We start from the raw sequence: 16,498 nt of genomic DNA, 5'->3' as shown, positions 1-16,498 counted from the left end.
GGTTATATAATTATTGCACTTATTTTGGCTCAAAATTATGGCACAAATTCCTATGGGATAGCGCGGTCAATTTGGCCGAGTGGTTAAGGCGTATGACTTGAATATCGATAAATCTACACGTAGATTTTATTGTTCATGGTTATCATATCTCTTCGGAGGCACAGGTTCGAACCCTGTAGTTGACGTCGTGTCTCTTTTTAATTTTCTATTTTTAGTTTGCTTTGCGGGAGAGGAAGAGGCTACAACTTTCTATATATAAGCATCAGGGCCTATCATGCAATTACTCCGCAGTAAGGGACTGTGAAAAGAAATGGGAGTATATTATTCTATGTTCGCTGTGAGTGGTGAACATAAGAAATCCATATTAAGCGATTTGGTGTCATATGTTTGGTAAGGTTTCGACTAAGCCCTTTGGCACGTCCAGCAATGAGCCACCTTCATCTCTATGAGCGGCAGATGCTCGCCGTTGTAGTTCGCTATTCGTCTCTTTCATCACAATGAGCGTGAATGGAACGATCGAGACGATCAGCCTTCGTTAGGGTCTGGCAGAGAAAGGGAGCTGCATGGAGGTGTGCATAAGGATGCGCTGCCTAGGAGTGCAACAACTGGCCCCGCTATGCTTCCTATGCTGAAAACATTCTGCCATTGGCTCGCCAGGTGTGATGCTTTGGCAGCAGGTCTTGGGTCAGAGTCGCCGAGAGGAATGCTCTGTTCTCAGAGTTCGGCGTTCGCTGGAGCCAGCAAAGCTGACAATGGGGATGGGAGAAGAAGAGCCGGGACTGCGATGTATGAGAGAGCCAAATTTCCTCCCACGAATGCCCCGCAGAAACCCAGGCCCAGGGCACTAGCCAAATTGAAGCCTGCCGACCTCATGGTCCCGTGTCATCTACTATCTAATGAGGAAGGCCATCGATATCTGGAACACTATGCATTTGTTTGAGAGAAGCTTCGGGTGTACGTGGGGTCGGCGCAGTGTATACCGCTCAGGTGTACCATATTTTCTGGGTCAAGAGTGTCAGTGCGTCTTGCGGTTTTCTTTGGGCTCCGTGCTGGAAATCAATAACCAGCAGGATTAGCTTCACTGGAACGGCCAGATTTGGAACATTCTCACATGGCTGTTCAGCGACACCTTCTCTTTAGTTGACGGCCGTAGGACTGATGAAGTGTGGTGGAACGATAGAAATGCACAAGCTGACCCTTCCTGCGCAAAAGTCTACTTACTTCAGAACCAGGCATTTGCAGTACAATGATGTAGTACCTAGGTATCTTAGTGCGAATACTTGTGACGTACTGTTGTTTTCAAACGCAGAGTTGTAGACAAGACGTTGCAGGGCTCAGCCGCTTCTTGTGTTGAGGAACTTGGGAAGCAACAAAGGTTTCCGAGGAGAGCACTCCGTAGTAGTATGCTGTGATAGCAAGGTTCCCTTCCTCTCGCTGAATTACCCGAAAGTGGCAGCATGGTTCCATCTAGAGAAACTCAATTTCTCAAAACTGATGTCCTAACCCGAGCCGCATGGGGTGGCACAGCCCATGCGATGAAGTATTGGCTTATTACATCTAGATTCGCGAGGCCGGTGCATGCCATAGCCGCACACGATCTACCCGAAATCAATATGCCGCTGAAAGCGCGCACCACTGCAACACTTTGGCCCATGCCCTGGCAATCCTGTTTATACTGTGCTAGACGGTGGGAGTCTCACTCACCAGATTGGCTACATAACTAGTTGAGAGCTCCTACTAGGTTCAATGTCTCGTCCAGCTCAGTCGCTGCAAGACAGTCCTCTCCACACAATCATCACACACACCAACCGATAGACGGTCACTTGCCATCTTCCAACATGCTTCTCTCAGGCTTCGAAATTCTCGCCATTCTCGAATTGATCATCTTCACCCCTGCGTTGTTCGCATCCATAGTTGTTGTGTACAATCATGGCCACCAGAAGCAACTCGGATGGCGATTCCTGGTCATGATCTGTCTCTTTCGTATTATCGGAGCGTCGACAGTTCTCGCCTCAGTCCATCATCCATCCTCAGGTCTCACTATTACTTACGATGTTATGAACAGCTTCGGCTTGTCTGCTGTCATTTATACTGCCTTGGGCCTTTTGTCGCGAGTTCAAAGTGGCCTGGACCATCACGGGCTGCCAGCTGCGCTGTTTCGACTGCTTGGTCTTCCCGGTCTTGCTGGTCTCATCCTGTGTATTATTGGAAGCGTCAACATATTCAGCAACGACCCATCGGACCAAGGTGAAGGCCTGACATATTACCGTGTGGCCATGATTCTATTCCTGGTTGTCTTCATCGCGGATGTCTTGATCACCATCCACTGCTTCATGAAAATTTCACACGTTCAACAGAGGGACCGACGAATCCTATATGCAGTCACCGCTTCGATCGTTTTCATGGCATTGAGAACATGCTTCAGCTTGCTTTGTGCATTCGCGAACAATCCAACATTGTTCAGCTCCTGGAGTTTGGAATGGGAGGCAATCTTGGTTCACGGCTGCTTAGGTGTTTTGATGGAAGCCATCGTTGTCGGAATCTTCCTCTGGGCTGGTTTTACAACCGCCGCGGCCGCAAGACCTGCATCTCCTCGACGCAAAGTTGGACCCGCCGTCTATCACGAGGACCTTGAAGATGCCAAACAGGGGCCGTAGTGGTCATGAGGGGAGTGCATGTTGCTATCTGATTGACGGAGCCAGGTCCCAGCGAGGAGTTCATCGGGTCTTGGCTGTGAAAGCCACTTACAATTCATTTGATTTTTTCAATAGAAACCATTAGGACCAATTGTATATAAAAGGGAAATATACTGTACATTTTGATATGGCTAAGCGCTCAAGAGATCAGGCTGGCTGACAACTCAACATCCTAAGTTTCCCAACTACAATAAGCGTCACGTGATTGCAATCAATTCACGTGACAGGGCTGTGTTGACTCTTGATATACATTGCACATTTCTCAAGCATCTCGTTCGGCTTCAATTAATGTCGTTGCTTCAATATATTCGTCTCTTTTCCGTCTCAGAAGATGCGATGCTGACAACTCCCATGCTTGAACGTTGGTGGGATGCTTCGGCTGCCCACATGTCTGAACAGGGAAAGTGGCCCGACGCTGATTGGCTAGCCTGCCACAGGACACAGTGCTTGGATCCCTCCACAAATTGTTACCTTGGTCATAGTTAAAGACCACTTGTTATCAGAGCAGCCATCCCAAATAATCAAAGCTGCCTGTCATTCAACTGTCTCAGTGGGAGGAATCGTGTTTTCAAAACTTCTCAGCAATCGGCATGGACATTGTCTGTCCCATAGTCCACCTGTAACCTCGCCCACACAAACGACTCTCTCATTCCTCCGCACCGCTCTGTTCCTTGAATCCCCCCTCTCACAACCCGCATCGTCTGTATTCGGTGTGAACGAACCCAGTCGACGTGATCATCTGGAGTTTGTCCATCATGTCGCAACAATATCCTACTCCCGGGCAAGGAGGATATGGCCAACAACCTCCTGCGCAACCCTATCAGAATTACGAGCAGACACCTCCGCCAGCAGGAGACGCTCTGCCAGCCGCCGCCGCCGCTGCTCAGGGTGGCCGGAAGAAACGTGCGTACGCTGGACAGGCATATGAATTTGGCGCAGGAGCCAATTCTGGTCTAGGGGGCCAACCGCAAGCTGGAGGTGCCTATCCTGGATTTTCCAGTCAACAAGACGCTGCGGGATACCCCCAGGGTGGCTATCAGCAGAATCCTGCGGCCGTACAGGAAAATGCCACACCAATGTACCCAGGCCAGGAACCTGCAGGGGGAGGATATCAACCACCAGGCGCAAGTTACCCTGCACCTGGAGGGGTTAGTGGCGTAGGTGGAGTTACCCAGCAGTTTGGTCAAATGGACCTCTCCCAGAAACCTGTCCCTGCTGCACCACCGGCACAACAACAGCAGCGTGCACCTGTTCTGAATCAGTTGTACCCAACGGATTTGTCTAACCAGCCTCTGAATGTTGCAGAATTGGACTATCCTCCCCCACCGGCAATTATCCCAGCTAATGTATGTCACATCCCTCTAGACCCCGAACCGAGTACTGACCTTTGATAGACAAGCGTAACTCCGTCGCCCTATGCCAATTGCCCTCCAAAATATGTTCGATCTACCTTGAACGCCGTGCCCACGACTCATTCTCTTCTCAAAAAGTCAAAGCTCCCGTTCGCACTAGTCATTCAACCTTATACATCCTTGCATGATGTGGAGGATCCAGTTCCGGTCGTGCCAGATCAAGTCATCTCCCGTTGCAGAAGATGTCGATCCTACATCAATCCTTTTGTCACGTTCCTCGACCACGGTCATCGATGGCGGTGCAATATGTGTAATCTCACAAATGACGTTCCACAGGCATTTGACTGGGATGCGGCAACACAGAAAAGTCTTGACCGTTGGCAAAGACCTGATCTCAATCACGCCGTGGTGGAATTTATCGCTCCTCAGGAATACATGGTCCGGCCCCCACAACCACTGGTGTACCTTTTCTTGCTGGACGTAAGCTACGCTGCCGTGACCAGTGGATTGCTTGCAACCACGGCCCGCTGTATCCGAGAAAGCTTGGACAGAATACCTAACGCAGACCGCCGTACGCGACTCGGATTCATTGCGGTCGACTCAAGCCTTCACTTCTTCAATATTCCCCGAGATGGCACTGAAAATGCGCAGACCAGCATGTTGGTTGTTAGTGATCTTGAAGAAGCATTCTTACCTACTCCAGCGGACTTGCTTGTCACCCTCTCTGAATGCCGGGAGAACATTGAGAGCTTCCTCGACAAGCTCCAGGAAATGTTCCAGAACACCCAAAATGGAGCATCTGCTATGGGTTCGGCACTTCGAGCTGGTCACAAATTGATCGGGCCGGTTGGCGGCAAGATGACTGTTGTGACCGCGTCACTTCCTAATATTGGCCACGGCAAATTGGACATGCGTGAGGACAAAAAGCTGCTTGGGACTTCAAAGGAAAGCAGCCTGTTACAAACCGGTAACAGTTTCTACAAGAGCTTTGCCGTTGAATGTTCTAAACAGCAGATCTCGGTCGACATGTTCCTATTCTCATCCCAATACCAGGATGTGGCGTCCCTGAGCAATCTTCCGAGATATACTGGCGGTCAGACGTACTTTTACCCTGGTTGGAACGCGGCACGAGAGGACGATGCCATGAAATTTGCCAAAGAGTTCTCCGACTATCTGTCTTCTGAGATCGGCCTCGAAGCCGTCCTCCGTGTCCGAGCCACAACGGGTCTGAGAATGAGCACATTCTATGGCAACTTTTTCAACCGTAGCTCCGACTTATGCGCCTTTCCAGCGTTCCCCAGAGATCAAGCATATGTTGTCGAGGTCGCCATTGATGAGACCATCACCAAGCCGGTGGTCTGCATGCAGGCTGCAGTTCTACACACCACGTGCAATGGTGAGCGACGAATCCGAGTCATGACGCTGGCCCTGCCTACCACCCAACAATTGGCCGACGTCTATGCATCGGCCGATCAGCAAGCCATCACAACATACTACAGCCACAAGGCTGTCGAACGATCTCTCAACGGTGGGCTTGAGAGTGCTCGTGACCTGGTGCAGGGCAAGTTGGTTGAGCTTCTTGCAACATACAAGAAAGAACTCGCTGGCGGTAGCATGGGTGGTGGTGGTCTTCAGTTCCCTGCCAACCTTCGAGCCCTGCCTGTGTTGTTCCTTGCGGTCACCAAGAACCTCGGACTGAGGAAATCATCTCAAATTCCAAGTGACATGAGGTCCGCAGCATTATGCCTTTTGTCAACCTTGCCGCTTCCATTACTCATCCAGTACATCTATCCCAAGCTGTTTTCTCTCCATGACATGCCAGATGATGCAGGCACTGTCGATGAAAAGACCGGGGAAATTATCCTCCCGCCGCCGTTGAATTTGTCCTCGGAAAGAATCGCACCTTACGGACTGTATCTGATTGACGACGGGCAGACACAGTTCCTGTGGGTTGGTCGAGATGCTGTACCCCAATTGGTAATGGATGTGTTTGGACTACCTGACAAAAGTCAACTGAAAGTAGGAAAACAACGCGTACCTGAGCTGGACAATGATTTTAATGAAAGGGTACGAGCTGTCATCTCCAAGAGCCGAGATCATCGCGCCAAAGGGGTTGGCAGTATCATTGTGCCCCATCTGTATGTGGTTAAGGAGGACGGCGAGCCGGGACTGAGGTTGTGGGCACAAACGATGCTTGTGGAAGATCGAGCAGACCAAGGAGTCAGTCTTCAACAGTGGATGGGAATGCTCCGCGAGAAGGTACAGTGATGACAATATTTGAGATGTCAGGGCGTGAGCGGCTAACAAGTACGACCAGGTCATGCAATAGTCCAGATAGACGAATACAAACAGAAGATCCCGCCGCTGAAAAGGCTGCCAAATGCTCCTAGCACTAGCATAGTACTCCGTGATGAAGATAACTTGAGACGCTTTGAGGCTCAGTCACTGGCTCAGTCGGCTGGCAGAAGTAGCCATGCTGGACAGGAAAGGAAGGCTGACTCGAAGCGGATCCTCCGTACAAGGTACTCCGTCCTTGTACGGAGTGCTCGTCGATGGATGGTCCTGAGCTATTTCGGTGTTGTAGGTCTGCGACACGAGCAGATGAAACACTGATCCGACCTGTGGAAGAGTGTTCTGGAGTTGAGGCAGTGGCCGCAGGGTGGTCAGGGCCAGTCTGGATACAGCAAGGGGCCAGGCCACGCCCTGCTTAGCGTGGCCTTGGGCTGTCCAGGTGGTGGATAGGCTTGCCCCTAGCCTCCCTCGGCCCTGCTAGCTCCACCCATAAAGCGCCTATCCAGCCAAACGCCCTCGTCAGACACACTCCATCGACCTCCATATCACCTCTGCACAATGTGAAGTTCTGATAGTTGGCATTCTTCGACCTTTGGTGTGCCTCGTTCGGTCTGCATCTGTTCCGTCAATCCTCTCTCTCGTTCCCCAATTCCTCCATTGCATCCATTCCTTTGAGATCAATAGTAGTAGTAGCATCAGCAGCGCTACGGAGTACTATTACAATCACTACACCCACCGCCGGGACTGCCTGTTTCTCCTACCGAAGGACTAACGACTTACTACTTAGAGCTCGTCTCTACCGACCTCATTGTTGATCGTCGAGTGCACTACCTTAACCCTCCCCCCAAGGCCTTGTGAGCTTCCCGCTGCCTGCAGCCTCCAGCCTACATCCGTCCGCACTGCGCACTCAATAATTACCCCACCAACCTACTCCGTGCATCTACTGCCAACACCAACAACACCAGTGACTACTCGATCTACGCTGCACTGGCATTTGCACTTGTACTTGCGATACAGTTCCCCTCAGTGGACCACATTACCATTCTTTGCCTCCCATTCTTCTCTTACCGCCTCAATTCCATTACATCTCGCAGGCGAGCAAAGGGACCGCTTTATTCATGTAAGGCTCTTGCAATCTCTTGTCACACCTCCTAGACAAAGAATGCAACCGTCCGCAAACATCCTGACACTAATCCATCTCCCAGTCATTGGACAGAATTCCTGATTGCTCTTGCCTCCTGAATCTCTCTCCAAATTCCCAACCCACCTAGACCGTCCATCAGCGAAGTCCGATTACCCCTAGGTCTTCCTCGAGTTTTGCCCATCGCTCGCCAAACCAAGCGCAGGTTCCAGAGGAACGGGGTTTGCTCGAATTTGTTGCCAATACATTCACTGACAACCCCAATTTCACTGGGCTCGACCTTTTCCTCGCTCTTCTCGCTGCGACTACATTGTACTGCAAGCACTCGACTTGTTGGATATTACGGAGCCCCTGAACTACAGACACCCAGTTGGTGATCTGTATCGTCGACTTGGAATCCGCACAACACCGCCCGATTCGTACAATCTGTCTACACAATGGCTCAACAAGGCCAGGCATCTCAAACTGGAGGCTCGAGGAAGATTTCGTTCAATGTCTCGGACCAGTATGATATTCAGGATGTTATCGGTGAGGGCGCGTACGGAGTTGTTTGGTAAGATATCTTGTGCGCCAACACGGACACCGCTGACCTCAAGTGCACAGTTCTGCTTTGCACAAACCCTCAGGTCAGAAGGTTGCCATCAAGAAAATCACCCCATTCGATCACTCCATGTTTTGTTTGCGCACGTTACGAGAAATGAAGCTGCTACGATATTTCAATCACGAAAACATAATCTCCATTCTCGACATTCAAAAGCCACGAAACTACGAAACTTTCACCGAAGTCTACCTCATCCAAGTAAGTCAAGCGAGAATCGCCCTCAGAGCCGGGGACTGATCCGCTCTTTACAGGAATTGATGGAAACCGATATGCACCGTGTTATCAGAACGCAGGATCTCTCCGACGACCATTGCCAATACTTCATTTACCAGACTCTCCGAGCTCTGAAGGCTATGCATTCAGCAAATGTTCTGCACCGAGATTTGAAACCTTCCAATCTGCTTCTGAATGCCAACTGCGACCTCAAAGTCTGCGATTTTGGTCTCGCTCGGTCAGCTGCTTCCACCGATGATAATTCAGGTTTCATGACCGAATATGTCGCCACAAGATGGTATCGGGCCCCAGAGATCATGTTGACCTTCAAAGAATACACCAAAGCCATCGACGTCTGGAGCGTGGGGTGCATTCTCGCAGAAATGTTGAGCGGCAAGCCTCTATTCCCTGGCAAAGACTGTGAGTGTCATCGCAACCAACATTTCCACGCATCTCTGACTAGAACTTAGATCACCATCAACTTACGCTGATTCTCGACGTTCTTGGAACACCTACTATGGAAGATTACTACGGTATCAAATCCCGTCGTGCCCGCGAGTATATTCGCTCTCTTCCTTTCAAGAAGAAGATCCCCTTGAAAGCACTTTTCCCGAAGACCTCCGATCTTGCACTGGATCTTCTCGAGAAACTTCTTGCATTCAACCCAGTCAAACGTATCACTGTGGAAGAGGCCTTGAAACACCCTTACCTTGAACCGTATCATGACCCGGACGATGAGCCAACGGCTGACCCTATTCCCGAGGAGTTTTTTGACTTCGATCGAAACAAAGATCAACTGAGCAAAGAAGAATTGAAGGCACTGATTTGGAATGAGATCATGAGATGATTCAGGACGATTGAAGCACATAGCTCGATGCAAATGTACGATCCATAAGTGAAAACTGTTCTCTCGATTGTCGCGGAATTCCGTTCTGCGGATGGTCACGGAACCAAAGAAAGTCGACGACAGTGGTATGTAAACTACGCAGAATCGCATCATCCTGTCGCCTGGCGACACCAATCCTGAAGTTGCGTTGTGCGTGGCCAGACCGGAGCTAGTTAGAGGCGAAGGCATGAATGTTCAATTCCGATGGCTCGTGAGCGGACGAGCATAGGGGTCATCAGATAAAACAACTCGCGAAATAGTTGCGGGAACAATGAATCAATTGAACTCACGGCGACTTCTTTTCTGCCCTGAATAAATGGTGAAGCTTGTGAGAACCACCAGCCGTTGGGTAATAACAGGATAAATCATTCGCATAGCACAGATAACCGTGAGAAAAGTGATTGGTAGCTTTTCAGATGGGTGTCAGAAACCACAGGCCAAGATTTGAGAAGTCGCAATTTTGTTGCATGGTCGACCAGTTATTTGTGCTACTACACTAGTAATCTCACGTCTTTTCGCGACTTGGGGGATGAGGAGGGAGTTAGACCAGCGCCACCCACTGTGCATCAGAATGTAGTGGTGCAAATATGCCAAGATATTCCTGTACTAACCCATATTGGATTATTCGCTAGGCATTTTTTACCCACACTGCGATTCTCTTGGAAGACAAACATCTTTCGACGACTTCCTATCAACCCTTTATTCCGACCGTACATTTGATTGCGAGACCGTCTAGTCTCTATCGTCGCAATCATGGGTGGTGTCACCGTTCGAGATGTCGATGTGAGTGCGAACCATGCCTCGAAATTCCCCACACAAACCTCGCACGTTTCCCTCCTCGCTGCCATGTCGAGCTCCGACGCACATTGGGAATCTGAGATCGACGAATGCGATATATCACAATATAGAGGACTCTACTGACATGCTGTGATAATTTAGGCGCAAAAATTCATCATTGCATACGCAGATTTCCTAAAGAGACAGGGCAAACTTCAAATCCCAGGTCAGATACCCTCGAACTCTTGACACAACTCTTCTGGCCTTCTTCTGAATGCCGCTCCCTCCGCGTTCGCTCGGCTACGACCCACACTGTGCGCAAAGATATCCAGAAACATTCTCGCTAACCCCTAAATCCAGGTTGGGTCGATACGGTCAAGACCTCCCACTCCAACGAACTCCCCCCACAATCCCCCGACTGGTTCTACGTAAGAGCTGCGGCCGTTGCCCGACACATCTACCTACGAAAGTCTGTTGGCGTTGGCCGTCTCCGAAAGGTCCATGGAAGCACCAAGAACCGCGGCTCGAGGCCCTCGCACCACGTGGATGCCTCCGGCTCCGTCGACCGCAAAGTTGTACAAGCCCTAGAGAAATTGGGGATTGTTGAAAAGCTTGAGGATGATGAGGAGGCTGGAAGCGGAAAGGGAGGACGACGAATCACCCAGGCCGGACAGCGTGACTTGGACCGAATCGCTCAGACGGCTGTGGAGGGCGACGAAGAATCTGATGATGAATAGACTTTCCCACTCCACAGTTTACGTGGCGTGTGTTCAAAGGATGTGAAAATCACTATCGTGCCAGACGGAAGGCGAGCCTACATTAAGGAGGCTAGAACTATCCTACCCTTCAAAAGCGGCATTTGCACCGTGGGAAGGAAAACCTGAGTCAGATGGCTGTTGGAGAAGGCGTGTGCCCTATCTACGGAGTTCTTTTGCACAGTCCTGGCAGAGGGGCTCAATGAAATCATTTCAAAATTGATTCTCGCTCTGTTTCCCAACAATTCCTTCTATCTAAGCCTCCTTCTGCTCTGCCACATCACTCGATACTAATGAGCTGGACAACAATCCAATTTTGGAGTCAGAGAAACGCGATGGCGATGACGCCACATCTTATGAACTTAGGAGTTCATCTGGCATCTCTTGACTAAACTTTTCCTACACTTTCTTGAAGCTCGAAAGAAGTACCTGGTCCTGCCACTTCAAGTACGCCCACGTGATCATAGCGTCCAATGGAAGCTGCCAAGGGGCGTTTCGGAATTCGCCGTTCATTTGAGGCTTGGCGAATCTGCCTTGCAGGAAGACTTGCCGCCTCTTCCTAGCTTGCAAGTTGGGAGCTCTCAGTATCAGGTCAGGAGCCCTTGACTCGTTTGACTCGTCTATCTACTGTGTATCAGCCTTGTGAGAGCCAATGCCGTCTTGCTTTTGACACTAGCACCGTCCACTAGTGAACAGTGTTTTAAGCCTTCGGCACAGGCTATCCTTTCTCTCCGACAGTACTGGTTGAGGCTGATTTCTATTGCACTGCCGAGCCAGGCGTCAATCACGAGGTGATCGGCTAGCGTTTTCGTTGCTGTGATAGCCATGGGCGGAATCAGGAAGAGAAGCCGTGGACACACGCCGACTCTGATATCTCTCTTCTTGACTTCATGAATCAGGCTGCAAGCATCGCAATGCCACAACATTGCTGTGCTAGGCACATTTGCGGATCAGTGACTCTGGGCGTACCTACAACAGTCATCCAAGGAACATGGGAAGCTCTTTGCCGGGAATGGGAAGAAGTTCTCCAACATACTACTAGCAAACTCCCGACTGTGCGTTTGCAATTGTCTCCCTAGTTCGAGGCAGTGTCACATGCAACTGCCTGCCGAGCCTTTCCCAATGCCCAATACCTCTATGGTCAGAATGCCAAAATCCGTATCTATCTTCCTTTTAATGTTACGAGAGCTCTTACTTGGTTTGAATTCTTTGGTAGTGCTCTCCTTGAGCGTTTTCTGTACTTATCAATGTCGGACGAAACTACTGTAACTGTGCGGCCCGAAGACCCTTTTGCTCCTCAGCCTTGGGAGGCCTTCAAGACAGGGTACAAGTTGTATGCTGGACACGACTGGCGCCAGGAAAAGATACCCGTTGAACTACAAACTGTTCCAGATGATGGCGAGTCGCTCGAGAAACTCAAGCAGATTATCGTATGGTCATTGGCACAGCTTCCACCACCCTCTGCCACTGAGATTCAGAACAAGGCCGAAGCAGACATCAACAAGTCGAGCACCAATAAATGTGGTGCAGGAAGTGATACTCCTACTGGCCAACTTCTCGTTCCAGACTTCACCAAAGTCGAGGATGTTGCCAGCTCGCTTACACCATCGCCAACTCGGATAGCGGAAAGACCATCAGCGCTGCAGAAGCGGAGGCCGAATGCGCGTCATTACAGCATCAGCCAAGGGTTGTTCGCCTCAACAATAGATCTGCTAGCAACTCTCAAACCAAAGCTCGATAAGGATTCCACAGCTCAAGATTCATTTAATGCGGAACCTCAAGTCGAATGTGTCAGCTGCTTTGAAGACTTTCAGGCTTCCGAGACACCAATACTTCCCTGCAGTCACCCATATTGTAAGACTTGTTTGAAAGAGCTAGTTTTAACGGCTCTTCAGACCGAATCTAGCTTTCCACCGAAATGCTGTCTCACCGAGATCCCATTACAAACTGTTTTGCTGCCGCTAAACAAGAAGCAAAGAGAGGTCTACAAAGAGACGGCTGCAGAATACGCTGTCCCAGCTGAGGATAGATGGTATTGCCCCAACACCAAGTGTTTGAAGTGGATACCTCCGAAAAGAACTTCACGTTTTATGACTGTCTCCCACCGATGCTCTCACTGCTCGACGAAAATTTGTGTTACATGTCGTGGCATAGCTCACCGGCGCTCGAGTGATTGCCCAGAAGATTACGGCCTCGAGGCCACTTTGTCTCTGGCCGAGATGCAGGGATGGCGCCGCTGTTTCAAGTGTCGTGCATTGGTCGAGGTACGTTGGTCGTCCCCATGTGCACCCATCTAGCTAAACTTTGCAGCGTACCGAAGGATGTCGGCATATGGCATGCAGATGCGGCTCTCAGTTTTGCTATTACTGTGGCTCCAAATGGAAGACGTGCAAGTGCACCGACTATGAGGGAACGCAACGGATTGCAGAACGAAGACGCCAGATAGAGCTGAGAGATGCGGTGGCGGCTGCAGAGGCCGAAGAAATTGCACGTGCTGTTGCCGAAATCGAAGCAATGGAACAACGCGAAGCAGAGAGACTCAGGGCTGAGAGACGTAGGGAAGAGGAGGAACTTCAGCGATTGGAGCAGCTGAGAGTGGAAGAAGAGGGGCGGAAGAAGGCCGAGAAGGAAGCAGAAGAAAAAGAGTATCGTCGAATGCTTCGAATCTCGGTCGATGAACAACTACAAGGACTACGGAAGGCGTTTAGCGAGCTGATGCGATCACAGCAACATGCACTCGATAACAAGCATTTGCTGGCGGAGCAGGCCCAAAAAAGAGCACATGAGGAATATACCGCTAAACAACAGAAAGATAGCTTAGATCTCGTCGCCAAAATGGAGGCCAACATAAAGAGGAGAACGGACAGCATGGGCGAAAAGCAGAAGTCAGAATTGAGGGCGTTTGAAAAGGAACAGGAACAGGCGGAAGACGACATGTTCCTTCAGATCCAGCTCCATCTTCAGGGCAAACCAAACAAAGAATTCCGAGAGCAGCGGCTGCGAGATGAACTCAACAAGCAACGGGAGCAGAAACTTGAGGCAATCAACAAACGATTCGGATCACAGACAGAGGCACTGAAACAGAATGCAGCTATGGAGTTGAACATCCTCAAACAGGCTTCTGAAAGGAGACTCGCAGAGATTGAAACCAGACATGACCGTGAGCTTCGAAGCCTGGCGGCTACTGTGACCACGGACCGTGCCTGGTTCTACTATTTAGTGGAACGACGTCAAAACATGATCTCGGCGAACAGCCGTCTGATGTTGGAGGCCGTCGACAGCAACCAGGAGGTCGTTGGTCTCACTGCAGACGGTGCCATGAAGATCGGGCCGTTTGCTATTCCAGAGCACTCACCGACATCCAGTGTTACAGAGTCGCCTTCGACCTCGTTCGTTGAGCTCGCAGCAGATTCTGAACGTCTCCTGAACACCCTACCTTCAGACGATGCTCTCGGTTCAGGGGTGGCCGGCCTTGTCTCCGTGAACCAGGCTTGGGATTTTATGACACTGGGCAGCGCCCTGGGGAGTACCAACTTCATTCCGAGTGGGACGACAGCCAGAAATCAGCAACGATCGGGCCTCGGTCGTCAGGCGTTTCCAACGGCGAGGTATGCAGCTTATCACGGTGACTACAGCATGTCAGGGGCACTGAGCCCGCTCGACGAGAAATCTGCATTGTCGCTGTCGTCTTATCGCGGCCACTCTCGACAGACTCTCAACGAAGCTCCTCCTCCCCCGGTGCCATCTATTCCTACACTCTACCTGCCTAATGAAGCACTACAAGCAGAACTCGCCGTGGGTCCAAATCCGCAAGCATTACAACCAAGCGAAGCGCCGCAGCCGCAGCCGCAGCCGCACTCAACACCCCAATCAACCATCGAGCCCAGGGGGCTACCTCAAGAAGATCACAAGTTCATTGTGATCCCCAGCCTAAGCGTGCACTCCCGACAGTCATCGTCCGATAGCTCCGGGAGCATGACAAACTACAGCAGTTCGACCTCCATGAGCAGCCTTGGCAGCGGCTCGGCAGCATTGACTGGCCATCAACAAATTAAAACTGGTTCTTCTTCTTCCGTGAAGCCTGCACTAGAGCACCAACGAAGTCGAATGTGGTCGTTCCGAAGCCTGGCTGGAAGGACCGCCAGTGATAAGTATACCGAGGAAGAAATTCGAGAGCGCATGAAGCGGACCGTGGGCGATGCTTTCGGCACGTAGTGGCTAGCTCAGGTCGGCTTGTGAGGATATACCGAGACACTTGTTGAGGGACGTCTTTGATATCTGTCGTGGGCCCGAGTTTTGGGTCAGAGCTGCATGTGGGTGGACTGAGTGAACCCGTAGTTCTTTCAAGGTTTAGAAATCCAGATAAACCCATCAAAGGTACTTTAGGTACCTGGGCAGATTAGAAACAAGTCCGTATATCTTACCTGTATAATGTTAACCTAGAGGAATCTATGTATCTAGGTCACCGCTGGTCTCATCAATTGTATGTATTCATTGCGTCGAATTTCGGCCCAGACTGTCGATTCATCGTCTCTGGAACCTGGGGCTTTTCTGTTTCGCCAGTGAGATAGAATCTGTCAATGAATCAATGTACCTAGGTACTTGATTAGCTGGCAGGGTGATATAGACTGCTGGTCCCGACACGGCCATAGAACCGTATTCGATGGCAGCTACGACGATGGAATGACTCGTAGTATGCACCACTCCACAAGCGTTTACACGCGTGCCTCCAGAAGGAGAGAAAAAGAGGTCGCATCCACACGTGGTTTTTTGTGCGCAACTTGTCAGCCTACCTAGTACCAGTGATCGCTGGCTGACCTGGTGCGACGTCAAAATGGAGAATACTGCTTGGAAGAGAATGCAGTGTTTCTCATGCCAGAGTATAGCAGAGGGTACACTTCATCTGGTGTGGTATGTGGAATCGGACAAGTGATGTTGGCGTTTCTGGGAGGGATGCTTCTGTCCGACCTGCGTTCAATTCATCCGGGGACATCATGTTTCTCTTACACAGAGCGCTGGCTACTGCATGCAAGACGGACTAGTTGTGATGGGTGGTCCTCAGATCATACTTCTGGACCTAGATCCCATCTCGATACACGTTGCCGGTTGCCAGAACGGGGTTGTCGGGTCTGCGGTCGGATGGCGCACGGCCTGCTGGGGGTGCAGTGAATGTTCCAGTCAGGACGGCAAGCACAGCCAATCGACATCTTGAATAGCTAGACAGGTCTTTTGGGACACTCACATTGTAACACATGGCGATAGACGCTGGGCACAATCCCCAAGACTCTTAGCCAAGGCTGAGAATTGGCAGATGGGATGCATATGACCGACTACTGCGACCCTGGCTGTCCTTCCTATAGTACTTGATTTGGTTACAGCGTGGACTATGTGATGCATGATGCGATAATCGGTGATTGGAAAATCGGATGCGACACCTGAAAGCCATGAAGGTGGATTTGGGTAGGCCCAAGGTGCTTGTCCGATGCATGATTATCGAGTCGCACCGGGCAACTGTCCCATTTGCGGTAGCTGAATGGCTTCCCAAGCCAAGATAGGTCCATGTGCACGGGGAAGGCATGGGCCATGCTGCGTTGAGTTGATAGAGCCAACAACTCGATTTGGGAAGAAGTCTGGGGTATGGGGGAGGCACAGGATCGCAGAGGTAACCCATCATTCTTGGCTGTGTAGTCAAGGGGTACCAGCATAGTCCGGATTTGGTGGTGCACTGGGGCCCGCTGCATCCAGCAGTGAGCATCTACATAGTGAGTCGATGGCTCGAGATCTT

The 16,498-nt window shown here is 50.6% G+C and overlaps 5 protein-coding genes across 5 annotated transcripts; all 5 read left to right on the top strand.

The window, feature by feature from the left end:
• Positions 1-1,838: 1,838 nt before the first annotated feature.
• On the top strand, positions 1,839-2,657 carry A1O9_10104 (uncharacterized protein; the record flags this gene model as incomplete). The annotated part of the gene is made up of 1 exon (XM_013400840.1): positions 1,839-2,657. One exon carries the CDS (start codon positions 1,839-1,841, stop codon positions 2,655-2,657), a length of 819 nt encoding a protein of 272 aa, XP_013256294.1.
• Positions 2,658-3,451: 794 nt separating this feature from the next.
• On the top strand, positions 3,452-6,316 carry A1O9_10103 (protein transporter sec24; the record flags this gene model as incomplete). The annotated part of the gene is made up of 2 exons (XM_013400839.1): positions 3,452-4,042; positions 4,091-6,316. The coding sequence occupies 2 exons, from the start codon at positions 3,452-3,454 to the stop codon at positions 6,314-6,316; spliced, it is 2,817 nt and encodes a 938-aa protein (XP_013256293.1).
• Positions 6,317-7,918: 1,602 nt separating this feature from the next.
• Positions 7,919-9,142, top strand: A1O9_10102 (CMGC/MAPK protein kinase; the record flags this gene model as incomplete). Its single annotated transcript, XM_013400838.1, has 4 exons — positions 7,919-8,034; positions 8,085-8,280; positions 8,334-8,715; positions 8,766-9,142. The coding sequence occupies 4 exons, from the start codon at positions 7,919-7,921 to the stop codon at positions 9,140-9,142; spliced, it is 1,071 nt and encodes a 356-aa protein (XP_013256292.1).
• A 1,090-nt stretch (positions 9,143-10,232) lies between these two features.
• On the top strand, positions 10,233-10,695 carry A1O9_10101 (40S ribosomal protein S19; the record flags this gene model as incomplete). The annotated part of the gene is made up of 2 exons (XM_013400837.1): positions 10,233-10,272; positions 10,319-10,695. 2 exons carry the CDS (start codon positions 10,233-10,235, stop codon positions 10,693-10,695), a joined length of 417 nt encoding a protein of 138 aa, XP_013256291.1.
• Positions 10,696-11,960: 1,265 nt separating this feature from the next.
• Positions 11,961-14,928, top strand: A1O9_10100 (uncharacterized protein; the record flags this gene model as incomplete). Its single annotated transcript, XM_013400836.1, has 2 exons — positions 11,961-12,977; positions 13,024-14,928. 2 exons carry the CDS (start codon positions 11,961-11,963, stop codon positions 14,926-14,928), a joined length of 2,922 nt encoding a protein of 973 aa, XP_013256290.1.
• Positions 14,929-16,498: the final 1,570 nt, after the last annotated feature.

Source organism: Exophiala aquamarina, assembly GCF_000709125.1.
Source record: "Exophiala aquamarina CBS 119918 chromosome Unknown aczIA-supercont1.12, whole genome shotgun sequence".
Taxonomy (NCBI): Eukaryota; Fungi; Ascomycota; class Eurotiomycetes; order Chaetothyriales; family Herpotrichiellaceae; genus Exophiala; species Exophiala aquamarina.
This window is presented reverse-complemented; position numbering and strand designations above follow the sequence as displayed.